Source organism: Phaethon aethereus (assembly GCF_964289735.1).
Source record: "Phaethon aethereus genome assembly, chromosome: 1".
NCBI lineage: Eukaryota > Metazoa > Chordata > Aves > Phaethontiformes > Phaethontidae > Phaethon > Phaethon aethereus.
Window position 1 is genome coordinate 161588907 of NC_138575.1, and position 12899 is coordinate 161601805.

The 12899-nt window shown below is 52.9% G+C and overlaps 1 protein-coding gene across 1 annotated transcript; it reads left to right on the plus strand.

The window, feature by feature from the left end:
• The first annotated feature begins 4527 nt into the window (after positions 1-4527).
• On the plus strand, positions 4528-5800 carry LOC309416843 (G-protein coupled receptor 183-like). Its single transcript, XM_082014213.1, has one exon. The coding sequence runs from the start codon at positions 4640-4642 to the stop codon at positions 5696-5698; it is 1059 nt and encodes a 352-aa protein (XP_081870339.1). The 5' UTR covers positions 4528-4639; the 3' UTR covers positions 5699-5800.
• Positions 5801-12899: the final 7099 nt, after the last annotated feature.

Consider the following 12899-nt stretch of genomic DNA (forward strand, 5'->3'; position numbering starts at 1 on the left):
AACCAAAGTCGACGGGGAAAGGAAAGAGGGAGAGGCAATGATACAATGGAAAAAGGAGGTGCAAACTTCCTGCCCTCTCTGCGTGAAGGGGCTGTTACCTCATTTGTTATGCTGCCTTGCCTTCAGAAAGTCCAGCTCCAAATCATCTCTCAACTCTGGGAAACCCCACCAGGTGTAAACAACATCTTCAGCACCCCGGAGTGTAGCTTTGCACCTGAAGACGAAGCTCTGGAGTAAGCCCGGTACCAGCTCGCCCAGCATGTTGCGAGGGTGAATGCCAGCCAAATGCAGCTCTGATGGCTCTTTGCAAGCTTTCCTCACACGTCACTCCCACCACCATGGCCAGGCTCACGGCCGATGGCCTGAAGGACCTGACCCCGGAGGAGCAGTGGGATGGCTCTGCTGCTGGGCTGGGATGAAACATTTGTGCAAAGGTCTCCAGGAGGGAGAGCGGGCTGCAGGGAGCCTTCATGGCAGAGAGTGATGTCCTCTGTGAGGACGACGTGAGGGAGAGCCGTGGTGAGTTGGAGGCATACGTGTACCCCGAAATACCCAACAGCTGGCTCTGGGAAGCGCGGCACTGACCCCCAGGCAAGGAGCATGGCAGGGACCCGCCTGGGGATGCATCGTGGTTAGCGTCCATGACGCACGTGTCAGGAAAGAGACCTTCCAGGCTGAGCTTTTGCACAGAACCCACCCCCAGGAGATGTCTCCCATACCCTGGCTGGGTCTCCAGCAGCAGGGACTGCTGGCCCTGGGGTGGGTACCCGTGCTGCGGGACCCGTCGCTTGCTCCCTGCCAGGCCCAAGGAAAAGTGGCTTTGTACAAACATGGAGACAGCAGAAGAAAACCTGGACCCAGTTTCGAAGTCAGCCTCCCACCCCAAATCCCACAGCACCTTTCAGCCCGCTGCTGCGTTCAGTAAACGAGACGGCGGCAAGCTGGGGTGGGCTTCTCCATGCTGCCTGGGAGGGGTCCCTTTTCAGCTAACCCAGCACTGCAGAGGCAGGGAGCGGGGTCCCACCGGCCGGGAAGGGGGTCCCCCCCAGCCCTGTGCCCCCATCCGAAAGGGGCCGTTGCCTGCGGTGCGGTGCGGCGCAGCATCGCCAGGCTTGGTGGGGCCGCCGGGGCCGTGCAAACGGGTGGAGCTGGGTTGCACTCCTGTAGCACGGCACCTGCTGCACGCAGGGCAGGAGCATGTTTTGCACAAAAGAAGAACCCACTTCCTTTCTTCTGCATTGCAAAAAGAAAAATAAAATCAGGCAGAGAGCATTGTTTTCCCTCCTCCTTATTCCCAAGTCCCTGGACGTGGTTGTCACCTGGACCTTTGGGCTCCTCTGCCTGTTTTTGAGGCTGGTGATGCCACTCGAGGCATCTTCCTCCTCCAGTTCCCCAGCACCCGCTCTGCGCCTGCCCCTGGCAAGGACCTCACCCCCCGCTCGGGGGCTGAGCCCCCCCAGGCCCCCCTTTATCCAGGTACAGCGATGCCTTCCCGCTCCCACGGGCTCCCACGAGAAGCCCCCCATCCCCGGCGTTGCGTCAGCGGCGGGGCCGGTGCTGCTGGGTTATCCGCATGTAGTAAGAAGGGGAATCCCTTCTCTTCTGGGATCTGCAGCTCCCTTTGTAGCGCCTGCGTGAGCGCAGAGCCTGCGGGATGGAGGGATTGTACAGGGGGTGTTTGACTGCACGGAGAAAGTCCCGGGCGTGAATTTGCATCGCCAAATGCCCCGTCCCGTCATCGCTGAGCGCTGGTGATGGCGGCCAGCCCCAGGCTTTGCAGGCACCTGGCTGGAAGGCGATGGCTTTTTTGCCCGGATTCATCCCAGATTCATTTCCTTGACGGTGCTAATTGGTGGAGAGAAAAACTTTCATGCCAGGGAGCGTAACGAGGGCGGACAGGAGCCTTTCGTGGGCAAAGCCTCAGCTCTTCCACCGTTGGTGCCGCAGTGACCCCTGACTTCAGAGTGACCGGTATTTCTTTCAGCCGTCGCTGTATTTCATGCAATGCAGTAGGTAGACAAAAGCATAGTCCTGGATCCACTTGCCTGTGTGGGCTCAGGATTTCTATAGGGATAACACTTCTCTAACGTTACATCCATTGGGTGTTTTCATCATCATGATGAAACAGCCTAAGAACATTTGAGCCCCACACAAGTTTGATTAGCTTAACTCTTGACAGATATGCATGTAGAAAATCCCCATCTTACTAAGGAATATTTTTATAATCTACTCATCAGTTATTTTCTCATTGGCAGACCCTTCTCTTTGCGTGAAATAAACCCCCGAGCGACAAAATTATCTCCATTAACAGATGGTTGTTAGCAAATTTTCACTATTACTCTTGCTAGGTACCTTCGGCTTGCAGTAATTCATGGCAATATCATTCACTATGTAATTTCTATACAAGTGACTCACCGTACATGAGTACACAGATTAGTACTGAGTTTAATGCCACTATGTTGTAAAGCATTATAAATATTAGGCAATTAAGGAATTGGTTGAGCTTTACTAGCTTGGAGAGAAATTTAAATTCAGTTAACTGTAATCTTAACCTTGACATTTCTTGGCTTCAGTGTTTTTCAGAAGCACCCTGAATGTCCCGTGATGGGAAATTCCTAGTTTATTAGGAGTTTTTGGGAGGGGGAAAAAAGAAAACAAGCAAGATGATCACCACCACCAATGAAACCCCCCCCAAAACCACTAAAAAGAACATAAAATCCTCTTGGGATTTGAAAGCCCCGGTGGTCTCCAGTAAATAGTTGCTGTGGGTCAGGCCACCCCGCTGGCCACAGGGCAGGCTGCGCTTCTGCAAACTTTTTGGGAAGTGCTGGGGTGGAAAGTACTATCTCCCCGCTGCAAAACACTCTGGTTGCCCACACACCTCGCCCGGACTCTGGTGGGCTCCCCAGCCCACGCCGTGGCCTCGCCAGCCACGGCGCCTGGGGCTGTGGGGTAAATCAGAGCCCTCCACTGGCCATCACCCTGTAGGGACAGAGCCTGCCCCGAGGGCTCTGGCTGAGACAAGGGGTTTTGCCCTACATTCACCACACAATGTATCACCCTAATAATGAAAATATTTTTCCACTAAGGGCAAATTGTATCATTCCATCAGGTTAGCCTCTGCCTCAAGGAGCCGTGCCTGGTGGTCTCTCCGTGTGTGTACGAAGGGCAAATCTGGGCTTCACCACAGCCTGGGGAGCCGTGCACAGCGTGGCTTGTGCTGGCCACGGGCACAATAAGCTCCATGGGAGATTCTTCCCAACTTTATCGGCAAAGGTGCCACAGTCCGATGGCGCTACCGTGGCCACACATCTGTGCCTGGGGGTGAACCCGCTGGACAGCATGTGAACCAGAGCTGAGGCTGTTTTCATGGTTCAGTTGCATTTTGCATCCTTGTAGAAATTTTCAGACTAAAACCCAAAGTCGGCTCAGATGTCAGGAGCGATTGCTGCGCAGGTACAGTCATTTATCTTCTCCAGCGCAGCCACTACTGAGAATAACCCCCCGCTGCAGCAAAATGCCTCTCACACACCGAAAAAAAAAAAAAAAAAAAAAGAACACACATTTTTACTAACTCTAAGAGTAAAAAAAAAAAAAAATACCCAGACCTCACGGTGCTTTTATAATGTGAGCGCATCCCGAGAGGCGCTCACACGGCGGGGAGCCCGCGGGCAGGGCGGGGGCAGGGAGGCTCCGCGCCCGCCGCCCCCCGGCGCCGAGCGCGGGGAGGACGAGGAGGAGGAGGAGGAGGAGAAGGAGGAGGAGGAGGAGGCGGCGGTACCGCCGCTCCCACGTTGGAGCCCCTGATTTCTCTTTCGTGCCTGCCGGGGTGCGTGGGAGCCCCTCAGCCCCTCGGGGGTCCCGGAGGCGGGAGCGGCAGCCGGGCGGCAGCGTGCGGCGGGTGAGCGGCGGGGCCGAGGCGCGGCGGCCGGGCCGGGGCCGGGGGGCTGGGGGGGGCACACGGGACGGGACCGGCGGCCCGAAGCGGGGCGAGCGGCGGGGGGGCGTGCGGGGCGCGGGGGTTGGGATGCGGGGATGTCCCCCGCTCTTCAGTCCGGCGTGGGGCGCGGGGTTTTGGGGCAAGGTGGGGTTTTTTCTTCTCTTTGAATTTCTTCCGTTTTGTTGCCGCTCTGGCCCCAGCCCGAGGGTTGCAAAGGTGCTTCTTGTCACCTCTGCCCGCCGGCCCCCCAGCCCCACCGCTTTGCTGGGCATTTTCTCAATGAAGCTCCCCACCCCGCCCAAGGTGGTGAATAAATGACATCGCTGCCACCAGATTGAGTTTGGCACCTTGTTTTGTGCGACAGGAGGTGATTCCCCCTCCCGGCCCCCCGTCCTTTCTGGTATCAATTGGACTTGCAAAAAAAAAAACCCACCCAAAAATAAGCGGAGCTGGTGACAAGAAGAAGACAATGAGTCACAACCTTTGTTGAGACGCTCACACCGAAATCACAAGAGATGCGTTTTTCCAAATGACTCGAGCTGTGTGCTGCCGGGGGGGTGGCAGGGACCAGGGGATCGGCCTTTCGCTTCCAGAGGAGGGCTGGCCCTACGGGTGCTGCTCTTGTAATTGGCAAGCTGCAAGTTTCACGTCTGCTCTTATTCCAAGGGAGAGGGCAAGAGCTTGCGAGGCACCGCGGAAATGGCTGTTGTGGAGGCCGTGTTCCCGCCCGCCAACTTCACCTCCAGCAACCAGAGCAGCTGCAACGTGCACAACCACCACTTCTCCGCCAAAGTCACCTTCTCCCTCTTCTACACTGCCCTGCTGGTGTTCGGCGCCTGCGGGAACATCCTGGCCCTCTGCATCACCTTCCAGCGCAGGAAGAAGAAACTCAACTCCACTGACCTCTACCTGGTGAATCTGGCCCTTTCCGATGCCCTCTTCACCCTGGCACTGCCGGGCAGGATTGCCTACTACATCCTGGAGTTTGACTGGCCCTTTGGGGACTGGTTCTGCCGGGCCACAGCCTTCATTTTCTACATGAACACTTATGTGGGCATCTACTTCATGACCTGTGTAAGCGTGGACCGCTACATCGCTGTGGTGCGCACCAGGCACCCCAGCAGGATCCGGAAGATGAGCCGTGCAAGGGGTGTCTGTGTCCTCATCTGGTTCTTGGTGTTCCTGCAGACGGCACCGCTGCTTCTGCGGCCCATGACGCGAAAGATGGGGGACAAGCTGACGTGCATGGAGTACTTCAACTTCGAGGAGATTCCCAAGCTGCCCTACCTGCTCCTGGGGGCCTGCGTGCTTGGCTTCTTCCTGCCGGTGGGCATCATCTTGGTGTGTTACGTGAGGATCAACCTCAAGCTCTGCCAGACAGCCAAGGAGAACCCCTTGACAGTGAAGAATGGGCACCACCGCCGGGCCTTCACCGTCATCCTGGTGGTGCTGCTGGCTGTCCTGCTCTGCTTCAGCCCCTACCACCTCAACATCATCCAGTTTATGGTCAGGAAGATCCTCTACCAGCCATCCTGCCGCGAGCAGCAAGCCTTCAAGATGTCCCTGCAAGTCACTGTGGCATTCATGAACCTCAACTGCTGCATCGACCCCGTCATCTACTTCTTTGCCTTCCGGGGCTACAAGCGGAGGCTGCTCCGCATCTTCAGGAACAGCGGCTCGATGGCCACCTCCTCCACTGCCAAGACCCCCTCTGAGAGCAACAGCAACAGCCAGCCGCCCGGCTCCGTCTCTGTCTAGCGGCGCAACCCCCTCCCTTTCGCTCTGGCCTGCAGCTTATGGACCATCCCTGATGGCAGAAGCCAAAGCCGGGCTGCAGAGCAGGACCAGCAACTCCGATGGGCTTCATCCCTCCCCTGCCTGGAGCCGGGGCCTCTCGCAAAGCCAACCCGGCCGGGACACAGCCCTGCCTGGCTCCGCACACCGGGCTCTGCACTCAGCACTGCTGGACCCACCGTCCTGGAGTGCGGAGAGGCCAGTTTTCCTCCCAAGCCCGGAGGAGGCAGCCTGTGCAGGCGCTCTGGCTGGCAAACACAGTCGGGGGTTTCCCAGCACCCCACCACGCCGCCCTCCCACCCTGTCCCGCACCCCTTGTGGGGCCAGTGGCTGCTGGTAACCACCGTGGCTGTCCCTGCCTCTCTGTCCCCGTCCCCTGCACTGCCGCCATGGGGCAGCATGCCCGTGGGGCTCGGGGAGGCAGGCACGGAGCGCACAGGCTCGGGGCGTTTCAGGAGCAGGCTGGGATGTTATGTCTGTGCAGAAAAGTCGCCTGCAGCTCCTTGTCCTTGTCCCTGCACCAACAAATGGCAGCTCCGCTCCCCGCCCGGCGTCCCATCCTTGCACCCGGGCGCCGCGTGGGGTGAGCAGTAAGCGTGGGGTGAGCAGTAAGCGTGGGGCGTGTGGGGAGCGAGGATGTGAATTTGCGGAGCTCCCAGGAGCGCTGCTGCCTGCATCTGCTGCTCGGGCGGCTCCTTCCCCCTGCCCGCTGCCAGGAAGGAGGTGCCGGGGCTGGCCTGGCTCGCAGCTCGGCTGTAAGGCTGCAAACCCACCCTGCAAGCGCTCGCCGGGGAAACCTTCCCCACCCCTCCCTAACTTGAAGGGAGCGGAGGAAAGGGGACAAGGGGACGAGGACCGAGGGTGGCCTTACATGACCTTGACTGACCTTTGCTTGAACCCGGTGCCCTGAGGAGTCCGAGAGCCTTGCTAAGGGCAGGTTACGTGTGACGATCGCCAGAGCGAGAGGAGGAGCCCCGAGACGACAGATTCCCATCGATGTTTGAGCCCGTGCAATGAGGAGAAAGTCGGCGGGAGCGAGGACCTCCTGGGCTCTTTTCTGGAGTTGCTGGACTAAAATAAAAAAAAAAACCCACACGTGGGATTTCACAGTTCCTGGGATGGCTGGTCTTATGTTTGCGGCTGGAAGGGACAGAGGCACGCACAGAGACATGAAGAGTAGTAAAAAGCCGCTTTATTTTGCTGGAAAGCAAACCTGAAGAAGTTTCATGAATGGACACTTTTGATTATTACAAATCATTCTTTAAGGTAATAACCTTTCTTTATGGCTAGAAAGTTAATAATAGTGCCACGCGCAGCCCTTTATTGTTTAAATGCACATGAACGAGCTTTTGGATGACGATGATTTTACTTATGGTATGGGTAACCGTAGCAGCCTGAAGGCTAAGAGGATACCTAAAATTATCCAGGTGGGAAAGGGACTCCAGCAGGTTCTTCCAGGAGGTGATCTGAGCCCTCCTCGAAGCAGGTCTAACCTCTGTGCTGGCCTGCAGAGAACCTGTGTCCTAAAAAGCATGTTACAATGGGCAAGGAAAGAGCTGGTATGCAATAATATAATACTGGAATATAAGGCTATCAATGGTCTGAACACTCTAAAGCAGCCTGGCTAGGCTGGCAGCTGCTGGACAGTTTTGCTGCCCTATTAACCTGTCAAAGAAGTGTTGGCTGGAAGGGACCTCTCTGCACCACGTCATCCAACAGCCTACTCAAAGCAGGATCATGGCTGGCACGATGTTGGGCCGGCCACGGCTTCGTCTAGCCGAGGTTTGGAAACTCCAGACAAGGAGCCTCCCCCCACTGAGGTGACAGTTCCCGTGCTGCAGCACCGTCCCCACTGTCCAGCCTGAACCTCCCCATCCACAGCTGGTGGCTGTCACCCTTACATCACCTACTCCTGCTAAGGAGAGCTTGGCGCTCTCATCTTTTGTCACGGTTTAGCCCCAGACGGCAGCTAAGCACCACGTGGCCACTTGCTCACTCCCCCCACGGTGGGACGGGGGACAGAGTCAGAAGAGCAAAAGGGAGAAAACTCGTGGGTTGAGATAAAGGCAGTTTAATAGGGAAAGCAAAAGCCGCGCACACAAGCAAAGCAAAACAAGGAATCCATTCACCACTCCCCGTGGGCAGGCAGGGGTTCAGCCATCTCCAGGGAAGCAGGGCTGCATCATGTGTAATGGTTACTTGGGAAGAGAGATGCCATCACTCCGAACATCCCTCTACCCCTTCCTTCTTCCTTGTCCCAGCTTTATGTACTGACCATGATGTCATCTTTGTATCTCAAATTCCCGCATGCCTGTGGGAAGGGCTGCCAGGGGAAGAGTGGTGTGTAGCTGTTGGTCTCAGCGAGCCTCCACATGAACACCGGAGCACAGGTCTGCAGCGGTGGCCGACCCTCCTTCTCAAGACAAAGGTGTAGAGATGTTTTGCCAGGCTGGAGCCTCTGGCAGAGGCAAAGGCAAATCCGTGACAAGGCCTTCTTGGGGAAAGGCAGGGTAAACACGGCCTCATTCGTTCTTTATCGGCTCTGGTTTTCTCCAAAGTATTTTACAAATAAAGCTATTCCCACCTGTCATCCTCTTGCCATCAGTAAGAGCCTTTGCAGAAGAAAATGGGTGAATAGTTGCGTGTAGTGCTGCAAAATGGCGGCACGCAGGAGGGATCGGGCCTCCCTCCTGTGCACTGACGCCAGCCTGCGGCCCTTTGCTTTTGAAAATACCCACCGGGGGATGGCAGGCAACTAGCTGGAGCCACGGGGACACCCAAGGGATGGAGAGGGAAGGGACTGGGGCAGAAGGGGTCAGAAGGACCCTGGACAAAGGAGAGCTGCCTAAGGAATCCCGTGTCACCCATAGCAGCTCGCCCACCTGGGGGTATCCTCTGGCTGCTTGAAAATGGAGCATTTCACTCAAACCGAAGCGAAACCGTACAGAGCGTTTTGTCCAGAGGCACAGTAACACTTTGTCTACGCTTCGCTCGCCCGCCTGATCCGAGCTCCGCGCGCGATGCTGGCTGTGGCCAGCCGGCACGCCCGGCACGCAGCCAACGCCTGGCACCGCGCGTGTCCTGCTCCGCGCTTTGTCCCAGCGATGAACCTGCCGAGAGCCACTGCCGCCCCTTTCACTGCGGAGAGGGAGAGGAGAGGGGGAGAGGAGAAGGGGAGAGGGGGAGAGGGGGAGAGGGGAAGGAAGAGAGAGGCAATGCTGGTTCCTGCCGAAAGAGGGAGTTAAAAGCTTTACTCGAGGTTAAAAACACGCCCACGAATCTAAACAAAATGAATAGATGCAGCCGGTGGTCCCCCCACGCGTCTCCTGCCACGGAGGAACGTGGTGCATTTCGTCAGCAGGGCGGTCGCGGCGTGTGTGGCAGGCACACGGCAGCACACCGGGACCCCTGATGGCTTTCCCTGTAGAGAGGGACCACTGCGCAGTATTGCAGGTATTTCTTGCTTCACCCTGGACTGCAGCCTACTGCCATACTGTCTTCTAAGAAAGGAAACCTGCATTTTTATCTAAGGGCAGTAAGTATCCTTATTGCGGTCGCACAACACTACCGTCCTTGCGTATAGTCGTACAGATTATATACGCACGTGGTGCGAACCCAGATGTTCTTAGCAAACCCATGCTGTGACCCTCGTAGCTCAAAACCCCTCGTGAGCCAAACCTCTGTAACACAGTGTATTTCGGGTTTCTCCCGAACTTCTGCAGAAGGGTGAGGAGCTCGTGCAACCGCAGGCGTGCAGAAAGCAGGCAGGATCTCTGCAGACGACCTGACTGACGAGCCGTAGCTTGATGGCAAATAAGCACAGGGAGCTCGAACAGCACTGCTTTTTCCCTTAGCGGCGGTTCCCAACTTCGTTCTTCCAGGTGAAAGCATAAATTCCCAGGAGAGCGCTGGGGGACAACGGCTCCTGGTTGCAGTTACACATCACCTGTTGGTGAACTCCCTGTGCCGTACAACACAAGCGCCTCTTCAGTCCGCGCTTTAAATTGTCCTTGATTGAAGCTATTGCATGTCGTGACATCCATCTTTGTAAGCCAGTAAAATATCGTCATGTAAAGACGCACCTATCTCCTTCAAATAAAAGCTTCTCACGGCCAAGTAACAAGCCCCGGTGCGATTGTTCGGGCCAGGCGACGTGGGCAACTGTTTTCTCCTCAGTGGTGCACGCGTGCCTCTGCCCTCCGCAAGCAAAGCGAACGCTCAGAAGCGGCGAGGGGCAAGCACAAGCTCTCAGTCCACCTCCTTTGCGCAGGACACTTCTTTCCCCGGGAAGGTGGCATGCTCTCGCGGCACGGGGATTTATAAATAACCTTCATCGGGAAGAGCAGTGGGACCTGCGAGGAGCTGTGTCCTTTCTGGAGCAGGTCTCTCCGCAGCTGGGATGGGGTGCCAGGAGAAGAGTCAGGCTGGCAGGACTAACTGTGCTTTGAAAACCAGAAACGTCTGCTTTCTCACTTAAATGACATTTATGGTCCCTACTTACCTCCAGTCAAAAGGCCAAATCCTGCTTTCAGTTCTGCCATGATCCTGGAACTTTTCACCCATTTTTAGAGTATGTATATTCCTGCTTTCTCCAATGCCACCATTCAGGTTTAGAAACAGTCCCCCAAAAGCATGGGTGAGCCCAGCTAACCTCCCATTTCCACTTAAAACTCTCCTATGGAAAAAATCAAATGACAACAGCTGAACTACCTAATTTGTTGTGATTCTCAGCAGTTGCACTGATTCATCAGGTCATAACGTTCCTCTGCTCCCATTGTCTGTTTCTCGTCTTATATTTGGACTGAAAACTATTGGTAGCACGTGCACTCTTTGAGGTTCAATTAAGAGTGGACTTTCTATGGTCAGAGTGTCCCTTTATATATGGAAACAGGAGGAATGTAATCTTACTAAAAATTAAACCAAACCCAGTGTGTTTTCAGTAAGCACATATATATATCTCTAAAATATGCATATATGTGTACATATATAAAACCACATAGTATTTGGGTGTTCACGTGACTTGCCTAATAAAATAGTATTTATACTTATTTATATAAAATATATTACTATGGCTACCCAGTTAAAGAAAGCTAATCTCATTTCGTTTTTTCTTGTGGAAGAACACACACAAGAAATTAATTGCACTTATGCATCAAAACCCTGTATTAGTTCAAATTAATACTGTGCATTTATTAATCCTCAAACAGATGCAGTTCCCCTACAACATGACAGTTGTAGTTGTTTTCAAGTTTGGGTGCCTTTGCAACTGCATGTATATACTCCAAATACACAAATGTTTGAGAGATGGGAGTCTTTGAATACAGACTTTTAATTTTTTTTCAACAAACTCTTAGCTCCAGTTAAGTTCATCAAACCAATACATAAACATTCCCACTCACTCTCTGTATATATACATATGCATACACACATATATATGCATATACACATATACACACACACACAAACAGGAGAGCCAAAAATGTCGCCCTTTGCCCAGTACCTTGCAGTATGTTTTGCTTGCTTGTTCTTGTGTTTCGGACAAAAGTAACGAGAACTTTTCTCCATCATATGTTCGCAAAGGCACCGACAAGCGCTGGCCAGCACGGGCCGGTACACAAACCGACTGCGACAGTCCACGTGCAAGTAGCAGGCAACCTTTGACACTTGTTTTGGAAGAGGAAAATGGTTTTGGTAGGTATGGAGCCCAATCATTCCACAGCTTAGCAAAAAGCTGAGGCTTGAGAACCTGGCGGCTTATCAGGCAGATTTCCACAAATACAAACCTCACTGTGGGTGTATTTCGAAGTGTCACAACCGTCTAGGAAAGTCCCCAATAAATTACTCTGATGTTGTCTCAAAAGACAACATTCCTAGTCTAGTAGCAAAGTTTTAACAGCAGCAACTACTTTTATTTCAAAATACCAAATCTTAGCTTTACTACAACTAGGGAATTTCCTAGGGGCTTAAAATCTTCTCTGTAGAAAAGCATTCTGCATTCTCTTGCTGCCTAAAAATTATTGTTAGGTCACACACAAAACAGAAACTGTGCGATGAGATATTCAAAATGGTACCAGACAAACACTGCGTAGGCTGTGAAGAACACGCTCCTCGCATTCCCAGAAATGGTCCATGAATGTTTCACCATCAAGTGGAAACTGAGTTGTTTTCCAGCTCTATTGTGTGAAATCTTTCTTCTATGGTTCTTGCACAAAACAGGAACCATGTTCAACGGCACTTGAGACCTCTCCTTTTACCACTTCTTTTTTTTTTTTTTTTTGTTTCTTAAATTGGAAATCACAATCACCCTGGAAGCATTTTGAGCAAAAACTGTTCTCACAGATGTCACGGGGAATTTTCAACTGACATCACCCAGACCTGAATTTTACCCCTTATATTTGACCATGTTTTGTGAAATGCCCAGCAAAACGGGGTTTTCCACACAACTGTGACATTTGGATACACCTTGTACAGCTAATAGTAAGAAAGGATTTAGACTTTGAGAATATCCACTTACATGTCCCGGCTGCCACTTGACATGTTTTAAAATTCCAAGGAATAAATGTTCGTTGTGCTTGTCCCTAGAGTAGGGCAATGTCTGAAGGGGCACAGGTCAGATTTCATTTACCCTGGGTTAGGTGGGCCTTTATTTCCTACGGACAAAATTTGACTTCTGAAGTAATTCACTAGTCTTTATTGCTACTTTTGATAAAATATTTGTAAAGGAAGAATCTGTATGTTTCAAAATTAAAACCTGTACTTGCTTTAAATCATTTAACTAGTTTACATATACAAATTATTGTAGGGCTTTTTATCCTTACATTTGCCTTTTCCTTTGTAAGACAGCACGTTTCCAGAGTTCTCGGGGCACAGAAATGTCCCTAGCCTACACACACAGAAAGCCACACAGCTTCACACAAACAAAACCTTTCAATGAAAAAAAAGCAGACCCTGCCTAAATGGATCATAGCAGCAAGCCAAAACCTGAAGGAGGTTGACCAAAGCTCAGGAAAACACACAGTCATTCCAAAACCCCCTCATTTCACCCACTGGAAAATACTAAAAAACACATACAGGACATTGACTTTATTAAAAATTATGTCATGTGCCAAAAGCTGCACAAGTTTCGTGTAATTTCTGGATAAGGACTTGTATGCCTGAAGGACTT